General features: G+C 40.8%; 1 protein-coding gene and 1 long non-coding RNA gene across 7 annotated transcripts in view; both read left to right on the top strand.

The window, feature by feature from the left end:
- The first annotated feature begins 143 nt into the window (after nt 1-143).
- Nucleotides 144-16,902, top strand: part of SENP6 (SUMO specific peptidase 6) — a 76,822-nt gene continuing 60,063 nt past the window's right edge. For 4 of the 6 annotated variants that reach the window (XM_035320412.1, XM_035320411.1, XM_035320410.1 and 1 more), the window contains exon 1: nt 144-333. In XM_035320412.1, the coding sequence (XP_035176303.1) occupies nt 282-333 (52 nt within the window). In that variant the 5' untranslated portion in view covers nt 144-281. The remainder of the gene's footprint in view (nt 334-16,902) is intronic. The other 2 variants (XM_035320413.1, XM_035320414.1) reach the window with 2 other exon arrangements.
- LOC118163606 lies at nt 3,782-10,719 on the top strand. The gene is made up of 2 exons (XR_004749135.1): nt 3,782-5,267; nt 5,301-10,719. It is a non-coding gene; the product is annotated as an uncharacterized LOC118163606 (long non-coding RNA).

Below are 16,902 nucleotides of genomic sequence, written 5' to 3'. Positions count from 1 at the left end.
GGGGGGCTGCGGCGGGCGGCCAGGGGGCGGGCGGAGCGGGGCGGGCGCGCTGCCGCCGCCGGCTGCTGCTGCTGCCGCTGCGCGGAGGCCGGAAGGCAGCGGGGCCCGGGCCGACAGGGAGCGGGAGAGGGCCGGGCCTCGGCGCTGCTGCTGCTGCCGCTGCGGGTCGGGCAGCCTTCCGCAGTGGGGGTGGGCGGCGGAGCGCGCAGGCCGGGGGAAGGGCCAGGCCCCGCCGCCTCGCTGGGCGATGGAGTGAGGCAGCGAGGCTCGGCAGCGGGAAGATGGCCGGTGGCGGCGGCGGCGGCGGCTGCAGAGACAGCTTGTTTCTGGAAGGTGCGTGCACGGCTCCCCCGGGGGGAAAGGCGGCTCGCCTTGCGCTTCTGGCAAGCGGCGAGGGGCGCGGAGCGGGCCGGGGGCTGGGAGCAGGCGGGTGCGTGTGTGTGTGTGTGCATCGGGTTCCCGTTGGGGGCCGACGACAATGAGAGGTGCCCCGGTGGCGTGGGGGAAGGGAGGGTGCCGCCAGGACTGGCTCCATTTGGTGAAAAGAGACCTGCTTCGGAGGGAGGGCTTAGCGAGGGCGAGCCGATCCCTTGTGCTTTTTCTCCCTTTCTTTCATTTCCCGAGGCCGGGGCAGCGCCGTGTTTTGTTCGCAGGGGCAGAGCGCCCAGAGCAGCTGGGGCTTGGCGCAGCGTGGGGGGGGGCTCCGCGCCCAGGGGCGCTGGGCTGGCAGCCGCAGGGTGAGGGGGAAGCGGGGCTCGTCCTGCCTCTGCCCCTGCTCGGCGCCCAGGCCCCGGCCTAGGCCCTACCTTTCCCCCCTCACCGTGAAATGAGGCCGGGCTGCTTCTAAAATGCTACTTTTAAGGCTTGGCAGAGAGGTTCATTTGGGGAGAGGGGGCGTTTGGTGCTTACATTCGGGTGTAATTTGTAAAATATGATTATGAATCTATCAGCTGTAACTAAAAGGAACCTTTAGTATTTATAAAGCCTTGAGTATTTTTTTTTTTTGCAATGCAGTTGTTTTCTTTTTTCTCTCTATAAAGCTCTTAATTATAATGCAAAAAGTACACTGAATTTTGAATGTATTTAACTGTTGATTCTTTGCAGTTTAGCCCGTGAAAAAAAATCATCAGCTATTGTAGTCTTGCAGAATTGCTATAAGCACACATCCTGTTAACATGGGCCCATAGTTGCTAAATTCTTACCACAATGATAAGAAATAAATATATTAATTTGTTCTTTGTGAGTGGAGTTTTTTAAGTAGCAATGGTGATTTTGTATGATCTCTATAATATAGGTACTACCTCTTGCACATATTCCTACGGGATATTGGGTTTTGTTTCTTGTTACTAGAGGTTCTGGAGCAGAAGTACTGCATGAACAAAACACTGTTTGCTGCTTTGAATAATTAATCTGAAGTTCTGATGTTCAGAAATGCCTTCTGATTAATAACTGCTGTCATGTTACCTCCCTTCTACCTTTAAGGTGTTTGGTGGTGAAAGGAGGACTCTCCATTGCGGACACCATAATATTTTCCTGAACTTTCTCTACAGAATACAGTGAGGTTTGCATGTACTGCTCAGTGTCAGAATGGTATTTAGTCAGTGTCTTCTTTGCGCACCTTGGCTGCACGCTGGTCAGACAGGTGGCTAACAAAAGATAGGTTTCATATGCAGCACCCCCCATTTTTTATTTTTGAGATCCCTTTTCAACATCGGTATCAACATGACACTGGATAGCGTCCCTCTTGGAAGTTTCAGTATTCCGTGGCTGATGGGCAGAGTAATGAACTGGGTTTGTGTTTACTCTTTATTTGGGGACATGTTAATTTTAGGACTAATGATGGGATGGGATGCAAACCCTAAGAGTGTGCAAGCGTGTTCACATGTATGTGTTAGGAATCTTTTGTGAAGAAAACCTAACGTGGACAGTGAGGACAAAATTTACAAGGGTGGACCAAGTCCAAATGGGATGATAATACTGTAACAAGTCTAGTAAGAACAGGTAAAGTTTGTACTGACTGGAAGCAAAGGAAAAAGAAGTGTTTCAAATGTTACTTGTTCGGTTTCATTCTTATAGGGTGTGTTGTCTTCATAGGAAAAAGGCATACAAGGTATCTGTGGATTATCCAGCAGTTTTAAATCTGGAAATGTATGACAGCATGTTAGAACAACCATTATTCATTCAAAGGTTGGACTTCAGACAAGCATGAGAGTTCCAGATTTTCTGAAACAAGTACAACATGGACAAAACCAGGGAAAAATGTGCATGGAGTAGGGAATATATCAGCTTTGACTGCAAGGTGATGATTAGAATATGAGCCTAGAATTAAATCTCTGCCTAATCTGAGTCGATGTATTTCACAGACTCCATTGGAGTCTATGTAAGCAGCAACTAACAGTTGTTTGCTTGATGTTTTCAGCAGAGTTAGGTTACAGCTTGATAGAGGGAAGAGGGAGAACTGAGAATTCTGTCCATCCCTGCTGTTAATGCTCAAAACAAATGAATTAGGTACCAAATGCTTGTTATGTCTGTCACTGTAATTGAGCTCAATCTAACAGAAATTGTTCTGTTTAAATATGTACCTCTGTGTGTATATATGCACGTGGAAAATTCTGGTGCTTTACACTTATATTGACTATCAGTCAGACTTGAGATAAACAATGCACTTGAATGAAATTGTTTGCAAATAAGATAGCAATTTTGTTTTTGATTACATATGTCCAGTAAGGTGCTGCTTTTTTTCTTGTTTAGTGTATGAGACATTACAATAAAGAAATAGCTTGTTATTCTATCGTTAAAGTGTTTTCTTTTAATATTTTCATTATTTTATTCTTCAATAAAAACAAAGGGGTCTTTCTGGAAGGGTGTTCCTTGAGTGATTTATCTATAGCCTTTCTGGTTATGTTGTTCTTCAGTAGTGTGATTCATAGTAGCATTCAGGTTTTTGGCCAGTTTTACATATCTAATGTGTCATCATTTTTTGTGCTGTGTTGTATAGACTGGCTTATGGAAAATGTAGAAAAGATTCCTAGAATTATAATGTTTGACACTTTAAAGCTGCATGCATTATCCTTCTGTAGCGGTGGTAATAGTTTTTAGTATGTTAATAAACATCATATCTATTGATATACATGACTTGCAGGTTTACTTTTCTTGAAACATGAGGACTGTTAAAATGGGAAGAACGGAAAGTACTGCATTTTTTGTTATTTTAGCTAGTTTGCAAGTGGAATTTGTAAAACCTTTTCCTTGTTTTCTGAATTTACTTTCCTCCTCAGTAAAGTTTAAAAACCATAGGAAGAATGTGCAGAAATTTGTGAGAACAGAGTAGCCCTGTTGCATGGATTTCTTTCCTGATTTGGAGGACAAGAATTTTAGCGAATAGAGATTTGTCTGCATGAATTCTTGTATTTTTTTACTTGATAGTCAGATCTAAAATGTAAAGCAGTAATAGACAAATTCATTTAGGTCTAGGAGAAGGGAATGTTCAATGCTTGCTGCAGGAATGGAGAGTACTATTAATCATTACTCCTGTGGATAAATTGTGGGAACTCTTGTTATATTCTGCCCCTTTAGATGTGATTGAGCTGCAAGGAGATACTGCTTGTTATCTATTGCACGGATATAGAGAAGCTTTTAGTTTAAGACTGGAGAACAGAAATGATGAACGGTATAAAGTATTCCAAAACACGTATTTTCCAGAACAAAGGAGAAACCTTTTATTCCTTCGTTTTTTTTGTTGTTGTTGTTTGTTTGTTTTTGTTTGTTTGTTTTGTTTTGTTTTTGTTTTTTTTTCTCCCTTTAAAAAAAATCTCCAGGTGGTTACAGTAGTGATACTGGGAACTAATTTTGAAGTTTCTGTTTGAGGACCTCCTTTCTAAGGAATGTTGCCAGTCCTTACCTTCAGAGCTGCTGAGAGATTTGAGTGCAGTCATGACAGGAATTTGCTCAATTTTCATTCCATTTTCTTGGCTACAGGTTTGCTAATAGCAAATCAGAAAACTATTTGGATTACCCATTAGCAGCAGCAGAATAAACTTTGCAGTTGTCTGAGGACTCTAGAAGACTGTGTAGTTTTTCATTCAGCTCACATATAAAGGATTGTCTTCACAAAATGAAGAGTTGCAGACTTGTGTATTTTCTTAAAGGAGGCAGAGATTTTGGAGCAGCACCGAAACACAGGCCCTGCGTGTGATCCTGTGTAGATGCAGGGTTGCTATTTGAAGTGGTGGTCAGCCTTTCCTGCTTTTTTATTACTTTTATCTTGCTGTGAAATCTGATGAGAGGAACAGAAATTAGGAGGGCAGAGTGGAGTTTATATTTAGATAGAATACTTGAAAGTTTTCCACCTGCTATCCCTCTTCTATTTATTTTACTCTTAACAGTGAAATTATTAATTGTTTTAATGGTCTCTGAAGCTGTCTCTGACACTTTTATTGATGACCTAGAGGAGATAGGTATTCGCTTGGAACTGAAGGACCATCATTCAAGTTCTTCTGTGTCTTTATCAGAAGCTAAACTTCTTTATGCTGTTGACCACACCTCCCTGGTCTCCCTCAGCCCCATCAGTGCCTAGATATGTTCTGTTCCTTTCTTCTGTTTTTCTTCAGAGTAGTTTTCTACCTGAAAGTGAGAAATTCATGACTTTAGTGGCTCTCTATGTCTCCCTGTCTTCAGCCCTGTTTGGATTTTTTTTTTTTACAGCACTGCATCTCTCTCTTCTCAGCCCATTGTTTCAATGTCCTTTCCAACGTTTTTAAGAGCAGGAAACCTCATTCACTTCAGTGGCATTAACTTCAGGTAGTGAGTGGGGAGATCTTAAACCCATTTTTGAGAACTATTTCTCAGCACAATCAAATTGAAATTATCTTCATACTATCCTGTTTTTAGTCAATCCAACATAAGCGATAAATGGCATGAAATGTTAATAAAAAGACAAACTGCATATGGAAAGATAGTAAAAACCTTAGTTTTTGAGTACTCTGTAAACATGTTGTAATATACTCGGTAGCACGTTCTAAAATAATAGCCTGTGCCCAAGTCCGCTTCTGTTTAATTTTGAGATGGGATTTTAGGAGCCCAGACTTGTCCTTGGCTTTCTAAATTGGAAGGCATCTGTGTGCAATTTTCTGGGTTCTAGTTAAAGGCACATCTATCATTTGGTAGCTGCTGCTATAATAGTTTTGCACTAAGTGGGACATAGAAGTTTTGTGTGTAATTGTGTTGTGCAGCAGGCCTCATCCATTATTTTCTGGCACTTGGATTTGGTAAAAAAAGCACTACTCTTTCCTCAGAAAAAGTAGATAAATTCTACTGCCTTTCTGTGGCAAAAAAGATAAACACCAAACGCAAACCAGGAACTTGGCAATCTTCCTAAATAGATCCTTACACTCTTCTTTATGTAAGTGTAAAAATAATAGTAATGACATAAATAATAGGATCAATATACAGCTTACTAGCAAAGATAAGTCAGCATTTTGCAAATGTCTTGCTCGCACAAATAATTTTATAATGAGCCTACTTGGATATTTTAGTATTTTGCTGCTTGTTTTATGTACAGAGATAAAACATAATGGATTATTTATTGAAATGATCTAAACAACTACTTTGGCTTTTATTGCTATTGTTTCTGAAAGACTGTGCATACATTTCAGCGCAGTATCAGCCTTCACTCCTTCTGTAGGGTTTTAGCTGTGTCTATAATTGAGATAACTGAGGGATGTCAAGGTGCTTTGTGTTGTAGCAGGTCCTGTAAAGTGAGACTAATTGCCAAACTCAACTTGTCACTTTTAAGTAATGCTTTATAAGAATGTGTGGTGTTTGGGTGGCTTTTTCTAGCCATCATCAATTTGTTTCTTCTGTTCCTACTAACATCCTTTGAACCCTTTTGTTTGAAGAGTAGATACCTCACAAGTAAATAGATAGAGACTTTGTGAGATTTGCCCACTTCACTAATTCAGAAGAATCAAAAATTAGAGTCCCTCAAGCAGAGGCTTCAGTGTTTCCTCAGCATGGTTCAGTTTGCTGTGATGTTTGTACCCACACTGGCTGAGAAGTCAGGGGCCAGGAGAGCTGGGGGACTCCGTGCACAGGTCAGCATGTGCCTGCATGGATGTGTGTGTGTTGCAGAGAGGAGTGGAAGAGTGCAGGATAGCTTAAGATACTGCAGGAGGCTGAGAAAACAAGATAAAAATGGAGCTGCTGCAGTGGGGGAGGCTGTAGAGATAGAGGGGCCACATTCTTTTGGGGGAAGAAGCACAAATGTAACTCTTCTCTTAACTTAGTTGTTCTGGAAGACACTTCCATTGGGGGGAAAAACAGAGTTGGAGTGTTTCTTTGGGCCCCACTTTTAGTGCCTGTTAGGTTTAAAGTTGGAGTTTTTGTAGGGCAAAGTTATTTTTCATAGGTTGAAATCTGTCTGATGCTCTCAATTAGTTCTTGCTTAAATATATATATGTGTATTCTTATTCATTACATAGAAATAAGCACAGTGGTAATTTTATCTTCCCTAATCTTTAAAAGCATGTCTTAAGCCTTCTCTTACAGTATTCAACAGTGGTGAACATGTATTTTCAGGAGAAGCTGATCTTAAGCTGTGGTGGAGTTAGAGTTGGTGTCTTTTGTTGGCCAAGTCAGCTGCTTGTAAATGTCACGTTCTCCGGAGTAAATGACACTTTTCTGAATGGGTGGGTGCTCTGCTGCCTGTGTTGGTGGATGTCATGGTCCAAAAAGAATTGCCTGGTTATCCCTATTTCCCTGTCCCTTTACAAATCCAAGGTAAAAGATGTTTTTGATTCTGCTGCTGATGCCAAGAAATTTCTTAGCCTTCAGGAAATGTAGTGAAGATAATCAGGTATTACATAGTGAGGTAAAATCAAATTCATTAAATCATTGCCTAATTCAGTGACACAAATGTTTAGGATGGAAGCTTTTTTTTTTTTTTTTTTTTCTTTTGAGAAAAGAGCTTAGTTCCTTAGTACATACACATAGCTGTGAGATGTCTTTGAATACTTTAAATATAATGTAGTAAAAGTGTTGCAAACTTATTTAATTTTCTTGTATGGTGGTGTCTCTCTGCACAGAACTGGGGATCGTGCCAAATGGGATTCAGTCTCTGAATTACAGCGTAGTATAAATCAGAATCTGGAATGGCTAATGGTTATTTGGGTACTGTAACTAACAGGAATAATTAAGAGCAAATAACATGAGAAGTCTTTTCGTTTTTGTTTATGGTGTAATGTCTGCTATGAGTTAAAGAAATAACATTTTGGCAATGCTCTTGTTTGAGTAACTTTTTTCTAAGTAATCCATGGAAAGAATTATGTTCTAATAATGTATGGGGATAGTTGCTTATTAAAGTGATTGTAGTGAAAGCATGAATACCAGTGTCTCGTAGCTAATGCACAAGAGCAGTCTGCAGCTCACAGATACCAAATGTGAAAAGAATTCCTTCAAAATAAACCATCCAAAGAACAGTAAAATGATTGTGGTGTGATGCTGTTGTCTGGTATAAGGTAACGATAAATCGTGTGCGTGGATTTCCTAAAGCAGTGAACTGTGACGTTGCTGCTTTTATCTTATCATGCTGCAGCTCCATTTTGAATGTAAAGCTGCATGCCAACTATTTATTGGTTCTCTTTGCAAGGCTTAAAATTATTAACTGGTTTAGGCATAGGGACTAACAGAATGTTTTAAACTGATTAAAGCATTACGTGGTGCAGCTGTGCTGCTCTGAGGGCCCCCTGCTGCAGGTGGGGGATGTCTGCTGCTCTGTCCCCTCTGGCCTCCCCTAGCATACAGCCTGGCAACATGTCTCATGCTGCCCACTGCCCCAGGGACGGAGCAGTTTATTGCCAGAGAGGTTGAATTTGCCGTGTACTGTCCTGCAGGATCGGCGCTCTGCCAAACCTCTGTTGAATTTGCTCGCTGAAGGGTAAGCCTGAGAGGCAGGATAATGGATTGCTTTGGGGAGGGCAGCCGGCCTCTGTGTGTCAGGAGTAGGACATTCCCCCTTCTGTCTCTGGTGAGCTGTAAAGTCAGCTTAAGGTGCAGTATGAAACTTCAACTTAAGAACAAATCCTCTTGTGCAACATCAGCTTTACTCTGCCCAGGGAAGTTCAATTATTTTAAATAACAGGTTGAGATCTGCACAGAACTTGTTGATGGTGGAGGCTGGAGACTGGAGGAAATAAATTAGTAGGCTGTGGTTATTCTTCCCAGGTTGGTCAGTGGGCCCTTAAGCAGGTTTTGCTAACGGGCAAGTGCTCTGGGACGCAAGAAAACATTTCTCAATGTTTGTCCCAGTGTCTGTGAAAGAGTAATTAGGAGTGAAAGGAGTTGAATTCAGGATATCTCCCTCTGATCAAATCTTGAAGTGATGATTCAGAAGCCCTGTGCAAAGCTTTCCCATTTTTGTTTGTTTTCAAACCATATAAGCTGTAGCTGAAGCAAAGTCTCCCCGGTATTGTTTTGTTTTTGTTTTTTGTTTCTTTTTAGATAAAACTTGCCACAGAGATTTTGGGGAATGATAAATAAGGGTAACATTTGGCTGGCCTGGTAAAACACCGTGCTGCATGACATGATTAATATTATTTAATCTTAGAAATTTATGTTTCTAAGAAACAGCTGTGAAAATATTTGTTATTTTCATGAGAATGTTTTTGTCCGCTGCAGTAAAGTTATTTTCTCTTGTACTAAAATTCATTCTGTTGATGTATTTTTATTAAAGTTGTAGGATATAATGTTGTGTTTGTTTGGCATGTCCGATTTTTATGGCTCATTTAACAAAATATGAATATCCTGCTGATAACAGAATTTAATACGACAGTCTAACAGAAAGATTGTTCAAGAACCCATTAGATGAGAATTTGAACTATGCAGTGGATGGTAGGTTTCATATTTGCAATTGCCTTTGTAATTTCTGAGGCTCACTTCTTTTGGAAACACTGCAGTCCATTGTAATTTTATTTCTCCCAAGGCTTACTGCTCAAGAGGCACCGTAAGGGTCCTTTAAAATTAAGAATAAATTTTCAAAAAGTGGACTTCTGGACTGCTCTGGTCCACGTTATTAGGACTGCATTTGCCCAGCACAGTCAGTTGATGTAAGCCTTTAGGTGAGATAACTAGATGCTGCCATATGGCAAGTTGGTAGTAACTGAATCCTTACCTGATTGGATAGCAGGAAAAAAATCTCCATCGTGCATGTAGTCAAAAAGCTGTTTGTCCTCTAGTGCAGTGCTTGCTGGATGGAAAAGGCACTGCGCTTGGTTGGAAGAGTGACTTGGAATAGAAAGGACCGATAGAAATCCAGAATAGACTTCCCTAGATCTTGATAGTTTTTTGATGAGGATAAATGCGGGTTGCATGTTCGGTTAAGATGGCAGAAGCCCATCTCCAGCTGCAGGATAGTCTCTTAAAAGCCAAGTGTTTTGTTTTAGTTGTCTTTAGAATGATAGCTCTTGAAAAGCAAGTTCAGAATTGAGTGCAGTTAGCAAGCTGACATGTTGTTTTTGTTATATTAAAAGTTACATTATCAGTAGTACTTCCTTGTTTTCACTGCCGTTAAAAGTAACAATTGAGAAAATGTTTGTTTTTCTAGGGATGTTAAAGTTGTGTGTGTTTTGTTTATTATTATTATTAATTCTTTGTTTTTAACGAGAATTTTAGCATACTGAGGTTTAGTTCACAGTTGTCACTGTTCCTGAAACTCGTTGTTAGGTCTGGTTAACTTTGACACTTCCATTACAAAAATTTGTGCTGTAAGTGTAATAATGTAGTTGCAATGCTCTGCTGTTTTAAACCACCCCCTTCGCAGCTGCTAATCTATATTGTCTCAGAGGAAATAGTGTGAAGAAGCTAGAATTCCTTTCCGTGGTGATGCAATAGAGAAATTTGCAAATATGTTACTGTGTTGATATTGCCTTTGTGTGTGTGCACTTATGCTACAATATTTTCTTCAAATTTACTTAAACTTTGTGTAATGGGATTCAGTAAAGATAATTAAATGTAATATCTAAGCTGACATTATACAGCCAGCGGAGCCTGCAGAGCTGTTGGGTGACCAGTTGCTCGATGTCTGCTAAGCTGGTCTCTGGTTCCCTTGCCTTACAGCTTTGGCCATGGAATGTTTTGGGTTGAAAAAGACCCTTAGGATTATCAAGTCTATCCATCGACCTAGCAACATCTGACTGCAAATGGACTTGAAGTCTATTTGAAGTCCTCTTGAAGTCCATAGAGTGCATGTAGTGCATGCAGGAGGTTGTTGTCCATACTTGTGTTGCACTTCTCTGATTATTTTTTTTGTATTTGTTTTTAAAAAGATAACAATCTACTTGATTTTTAACTGTATATATGTGTGTAGGGTCATTTTGTAACTGGTAGAAGCCCCCAGGTGTGGGGCCGTACCATGTGGCCCTGCAAGTCACCGCAGCAGTGATTTGCAGCCGGGCCAGGCCTACCAGCTCGGTGCTGCTGTCAGTCTGTCCTGCTGCCCCTCCCAGGGCCTGGGCTGGTACAGCTTCGCTTGTGTCAACACTGGCGCTTCTCTGGCTTCGCAGCAAGTTGGCTGTAGGAGCTAAATTGGCAGAAAACTCCTTTTAGAGGAAGAAAAAGTGTTGGTGGAGCTAGCCTGCACTTGTTTTCAGTCATATTAGCAATTTAATCTAGCTGACTGCCCTCTCATATGGGGGTGAAGGCTTGCCAGTGTCACAGGGAATAGGGGAAAACCAAACAGGTCTTCGGCCTCTATAGAAAGGTAAATGCAAAAAGTGTTCTCATAGCCTAGAGTTTAAATAACTCTTTCATCCTCTTTTCATCCTTCCCTTACTCAGGTTTTTCTGAGATGTACCCTTTTCATTTGACCAAGTTATTGTGTTTTTCTTTGTTTTCTTTTTGTGTGCTTTTTTTGCTGTCCATTTCAGGAGGATTTTGAACAATTGACAACATCAAAGAAGTGTCTGGCTTTTTTCACCTTAAATTACATTTTAGGGTTTCTTCTTCTGTCATAACTTTGCAAGTTATTTTCTTGTCATGGAACCTTTCTGGACTATAGTTTTACAGGGGGGACAACACGTGCCCGAAATCCTCTTGCAAAGTTTTCAGGATAACTCTACAAGTGTAAAAAAAAAAAAAAAAAAAAAAATCTTGATTTTTTTTTTTTCCCCTTTCTTTTTAGTTATATAGATATAGTGCTTTATTTCAACCTGAAGTTCCAATCATTGCATCAAACCTGGAAACCTTCTTGAAGTGTTGGTTGCCTGATTTCCAGGTAGTTAGGCTAGATGGTTAACCTTACTGTATCTGTAACTGCCTTTCAGCACTTCTAAAAATAGATTGCTGTTTGTTTAGTGCTGCTACATACTCTGTTGCACAAGGTTAGCTTTTTTTATGAAGATAGATCCCACAGTGCATTAAGAAGTCTGAAATCAGAAGTGTGCAAATCAGATGCATAATCTACTGTTTCCTGCCATGTTTTGCGTATCTTCTAAAACTCTTCCAGTATTCAAAACTTGAGATCATGTATGATTAATGTCACATAGTGATTTGCCACAGGAATTACATTCTGGAATTCTTATTCAAGTGTCATCCTCTTTGAAATGGCTTGTTAGCTTTATATACTTTCACATTTTTAGAGTACATTGGCAGTTCAGAAATCATCCCCGCTCTATCCTAACCTTTTATACTCCAAATTTTCTTAAAAAATAGGAAAGATAGATACAGAGAAAACATCTGACTATAAAAATACTGAAGCTTTCTCCTTCCTTTCTGAATTTTTAGTGTTTTCCATCTAGCAACAGAGGTTTTATAAAAGTAGAAAATTACGTATGTGTATCTATACTAATGTAGATGAAAATATTGATTGATTTCTTCCCTCCCCTCCCCCCCACCCCAATTGTTGGATCCTTTTGTCTTTTGATGTTATTTAAGTTACTTCTGTGGAAAGATTGAGTAGGTGACCGAGAGAGAAGAGAATGAAAGTGATCAAGATATTTAATTCTGGAAGCATCTGTGATGATGGCGCTGTTCCTTGGGAGAAGATTTGTACCCACAACTGATTACTGTTTTTAGTTTTGTCTTAGGATCACATAGGTTGAGACCTGAGTGGCCACTGGCTGGAATTAGGTAGGTTGGAACCTCCTGCTGAAACCAAGACCTATCCCCCCCCGGACACACACAAACCTTTTTTTTTTTTTTTTTTTAAAGCCTGAGTGAGCCCAGCTCTTTCAGCCTCTCCCTGCATGCCATGTCGTCAGTCCCTCAGCTACATTGACAGCCCTCCACTGGACTTGCTCCAGTGTGTCGGTGTTACACCAGTGAGTGCAAAACTGAATGCAGTACTCTAGATAGGCTTTCACAAGTGCACTATGGAGAGGAAGAGTTGCTTCTCTTCACAGAACTTCATGTCAGCTGTCTGGCCTTCCTTTCTGTGGGGCTGCGCTGTTGACCCATGTTCAACTTGCTGTCTGTTGGAACCCCCAGATCCTCCTGAGAAGCTGCTCCCTAACCAGTCAGCCCCCAGCTGTGCAGCTGCCCAGGCTTGTTCCATTCCTGATGCACAGCTTGCATCTGTGATCGCAGATGCTTTTGATGAACTTAATAAGGGTATTGGCAGCCCATTTCTCCAGCCTACCAGGTCTCTCTGAACAGCAGCCCTGGCTTCCAGTGTATCGGCTGCTTCTGGGGGAAGTTTAGTATTGTGTGCGAACTTGCCAACTGCACTTGATCTCAACATCCTGAGTGTTAGCAAAGAATTTAAGCAGTATTGGCCCTGGTACTGATCGCTGAGGGATGCAGCCTGCTGGATTTGTCGTCATTCTTTGATGGTGCTGGTTTCCTCTTGGTCCAGCTAGTTTTCCACTCACCTTATCATTCACTACTTAGTCCATGTCTCTGCAATCTAGATAGAAGGTTCCTGTGGGAGACCATGTCAAAGTCCCCAGAGCAGTCAAACACTGGCTGAAGTGTTTATTAATTATACCTTCCCTGATAGCGGATGATGCTGTGTTCCCACAGATTCTGCTCCTAGAGCTGGGTACCGGGCTGGAGGGCCGAACTTAGCAGAGAAATGGGAGCAGGGGGCGGAGGATTGGGTTCCTCGCTCTTTTCTGTGACTTTTGTCACTAGGCCGCCAGTGTCACTGAGCAATGCGTCTATGTTTTCTTTAATAGTCCTTTGGCTGCTGATGTATCTGAAGAGGCCCTTTAAAAGTACTTCTGCATTGTTTTCTGATTCTATCCCAATGGCAGCCTCCTCTACTGCTCTGTTGGGACAGTCAGTAGAAGGGGTCAAGGAAACACTGGCTGCCCATTGTATGGTTACCACTGCTGTCTTACTGGAAAAACCATCAAAGAGATTGTGAAGAAAACATGTACTTCAAAGCTGTCCTCCTTTGTTAGTTGTTGTTATCAGTTCTCAGAAAATAGTAGCAGTTCAGTGAGTGATTGTGCTTAAGCAGCTCTGTGTTGTTGGTTCCAATCACTCTGCCTGATACTCTGCGCTGTAAGGAGCACAGTGCACATGGAAGTTCTGGAGGGAAAAATGGGTTTTGGTCAGGACATGCAGATGCTTTTCCATCTTTGAACTATGTACCTCTTACAAATGCTTTTTCTTTGCAGTTTTTCTTTCTGTTCTGGTAGTGGATGTTTTGTGATTATCATTGATTTTCTGTTCCCATAGCATTCCTAAAAAGATTTTTTTTTGTTGCTATTTTCATGAAGTATCTGAGAAATGAAGTTGCCTTCATGTGTAAAATAACAATGTTGTGTCCAGACTTTGTATCCTTTAGATAGTATCAGCTTTACCACTGAACTATGTACTTGGTGGAGTATCTCACTATCAATTTATAATTGCTGCCTACTCCTGGAAGTGAGTTTGCATCGTTTTTGCATCTCTGAGTAACTTAGGAAGAAGAAGAAAGGTGAAGCATCTTGTAAACAATAGATCTCTGAATGTTTAGCAATAAAAGCAGGCTAAGCTATGATTCCATGGAGATTTTTTTTGGCATCATTAGTGCCTAAAACAATCTGGTCCTGTAAACCCCTTACTTCTGCTGTGCAGTCACAGCTGTGCTGTGGTACTGTGGCTGAACAGGTGGGATTTGATATGCCTGAAAAATAATTCCGCCACACACAGGCACAGACACTAGTGTGCCTGCTTTTTTTGCCCAAATTGGTCCTTTCCCCAGGCCTGCTCTTGGTGAAGAAACATCTGGGCTGCCTTATGCAGGGTGCAGGGCAGGAGCAAGGAGCCCCAGCTTTTAGGAAGTGTGGGGGGGCGGGGGGGGCGGGGGGGGGGGGGGGGAGGTGTAAACCAATTCGTGCAGTGTTGCTATGAAATAATGACAGTGTGGTCTCACTGTGGTTAGACACTTGACCTATTAGAGCTGATCATATCAAACCTAGAAGATAAAAAGCTAGTTTACACAGAAGCCTATCTGAAAGTGTAAGGAAACAACAGGGAAAGTAAAAACAGCTATAAATTATTCTAAATTAGTCAGATTTCTATGAATAATTGCATTCTCTTATCAATACGTGTGACAACTTCCAATGAACAACAGATTAGCTCAGAAGCATTCTTTATACATTACCTAAATATGAGTGTGGATGAAGGGATTGTCTGAGTGCATTTAAATTAATATGCGTTTTTTTTTGTGTGAATGCTACAGTGTCTGCTAAGTTGTTTGCAGTTGTGATAGTCAAAATGTTTGTAAGATAAAGCTTGCATTATTTCTGTTTTTAGACCAGTTTAGCTGGAGAAAATGTAAATTTCAGGACCTCTGGAAAAACTCCTTAGTCCCAAAGCAAACTTTTAGTTTAGGTTTTATGTGCAGGGTGTTGCTTGGACACACAGAAATACGTGGGATCCCAGGTGACTAAAGACTTACAGATGCTTCTGGGTGTTGTAATAGAAACGTTAAGGTCGCTAGCGATCTAACGATAAGAACAAATTTCTTTCCTAGAGGAGTTAAGGGTGTTCCTCATGTGACCAATAAGTGCGTGTGGTATCACATCTAGAACAATACTAGAGGTATGCTCTTCTGGTCAGTCATAATATAGATTCACATGGAATGACTGGCCTTACACCAGAGTACAAGACATACAACGAAGTCTTCCAAAATGCCATCTCCTGTTGGACACTATCACTTTACTAAGTACTGCATATCCCACTCCTCACTTCACTGTTGATAGGCAGATTCATTTATTTTTTTGTGCAAATGTGCACCTTTGCTCTCGTTTCATGGAGATCCATTGTAAATATTCTTTCCCCTCTAGCTTAGAAATTACTCAACAACATTGTTGAATGATGGAAGCTCCTGCTAAAGAAGTTTACAGAACCATGTCAACACTCAGTAACTTAGAGAGGTTAATCTTCTTCCTGCTGTTCTTCCTGCAGGTGTACTTTGTAATCCAAAATCTGTTAAAGGGTTAAGTTTTACCCAAAAAGGCAACATGTAGATTTTTAAAAGGATGGCTTCAGGATGTGGTTAAAAACAAAAGATTTAATAAAAACTGAAGTACACTGTTCCAGCAAATTTTGTTGAATTGGCATTTAAAAAATGGCATGTAAATTATAATTATTTTAACAAGCAGTGAAATACATTTGACACACCTGTATAAGATGTCCACTTAAATTCCATCTAGTTTCTGCGGGCTCAGGATTCCTAATCTCACAACTTGAAAGGGAGCTTGTAGTGAGAAGCATAACGATTTGTGCTTGGTAGTGAAATCTGTTCCAACATGCTGCCTTTCTTGGGCAAAGGGAGAGTAATTGACTTCTGTTGGCTAAGTCTCTTATGGCCAGGTCTGCTTATTTGAATATTTTCACCTTCTGGGTATGAATCTGTCTTGCTGGCAGATGGTAGTATGCATATGCATGCTACCAGAGCCAGTATACTAGTAGAAACTGCAACATACAGGTTGCAAATCCAATTCTTAGAAAATAGTTTGAAACAGCATTTCTGACACGACATCTTATCGCTCTTTAAAAATAATAAAAAAAAAAACAATCCGATATAGAATCAAGTCCCAAGTGACCATTTAGATCAAGTAACTTGGGTGAGCAGTCTGGTTGAGATTATGATATACTTCTAGATTCATATTTTTGGTGGAACCAGGAATGCTAGAGGGTGTTAAAATTGATCCAGAGCTGAGTGTACAGAGCTGGGGTTCCGAGGGTGTTCCATGGACAACTGAGCTGGTCTACAGTGATGGACTGGATTAGTGCACAAACAGGTTTCTGGGTTTATGACAGTAGACAGAATCCTTGACAACTTGTCTTTTGGGTACAGAGATGGTAAACTTTATAAGATGGCTGAAGATTTGTAGAGAATGCAACTAAAGAGCTGGTAGTATCGATCTCTGTGATAGAAAACTTAGCGCCTTCTGTAGCAAGTGCAGGACCACAAAACCAGCCAATGTCAGAAAAAAGTTGCGGGGAAGATGGATTAACTTCTCCCAAGAAGTATTTCTTCTTAGGAGAGGGAGTTCTCTTCAGTGAGATGGATTTTCTCAAAACGAAAATAGAGCCAGTCTGTTGGTACCTAAAGAGTGAGGGGAGGCTGATAGAAATGTAGCAGCACATGGTTTGATGTAATGTACATTCAGTACCAAAAAATTATGTCCCCTACTGTGGCTGGTATAACTTAAATAAGAATGCAGGTATAAAAGAGTAACTGCAATAGTCTGATCTAAATATAAGAAGCATAAAAAAATCCTATAAGAAAAGTGTTTGCCTTATTTGTATGAAGGAACATGGAAAAATATTTCAGGTAAAATGGGAGAACTGGAAGCTGGCAGAATGAATTTACTTGAAATTAGAAGGAAAATAATTAAACATTGTGACAAATGGGGGCTAAAGGGGACTAATGTAGAATAGATGGTGTTGGCTGAACAACTACTGTATATT

The sequence above is a fragment of the Oxyura jamaicensis genome, chromosome 3 (genome assembly GCF_011077185.1).
Source record: "Oxyura jamaicensis isolate SHBP4307 breed ruddy duck chromosome 3, BPBGC_Ojam_1.0, whole genome shotgun sequence".
NCBI classification, from domain to species: Eukaryota; Metazoa; Chordata; class Aves; order Anseriformes; family Anatidae; genus Oxyura; species Oxyura jamaicensis.
Note: the sequence above shows the minus strand (reverse complement) of the source record. Positions and strands in the feature narration are given on the sequence as shown.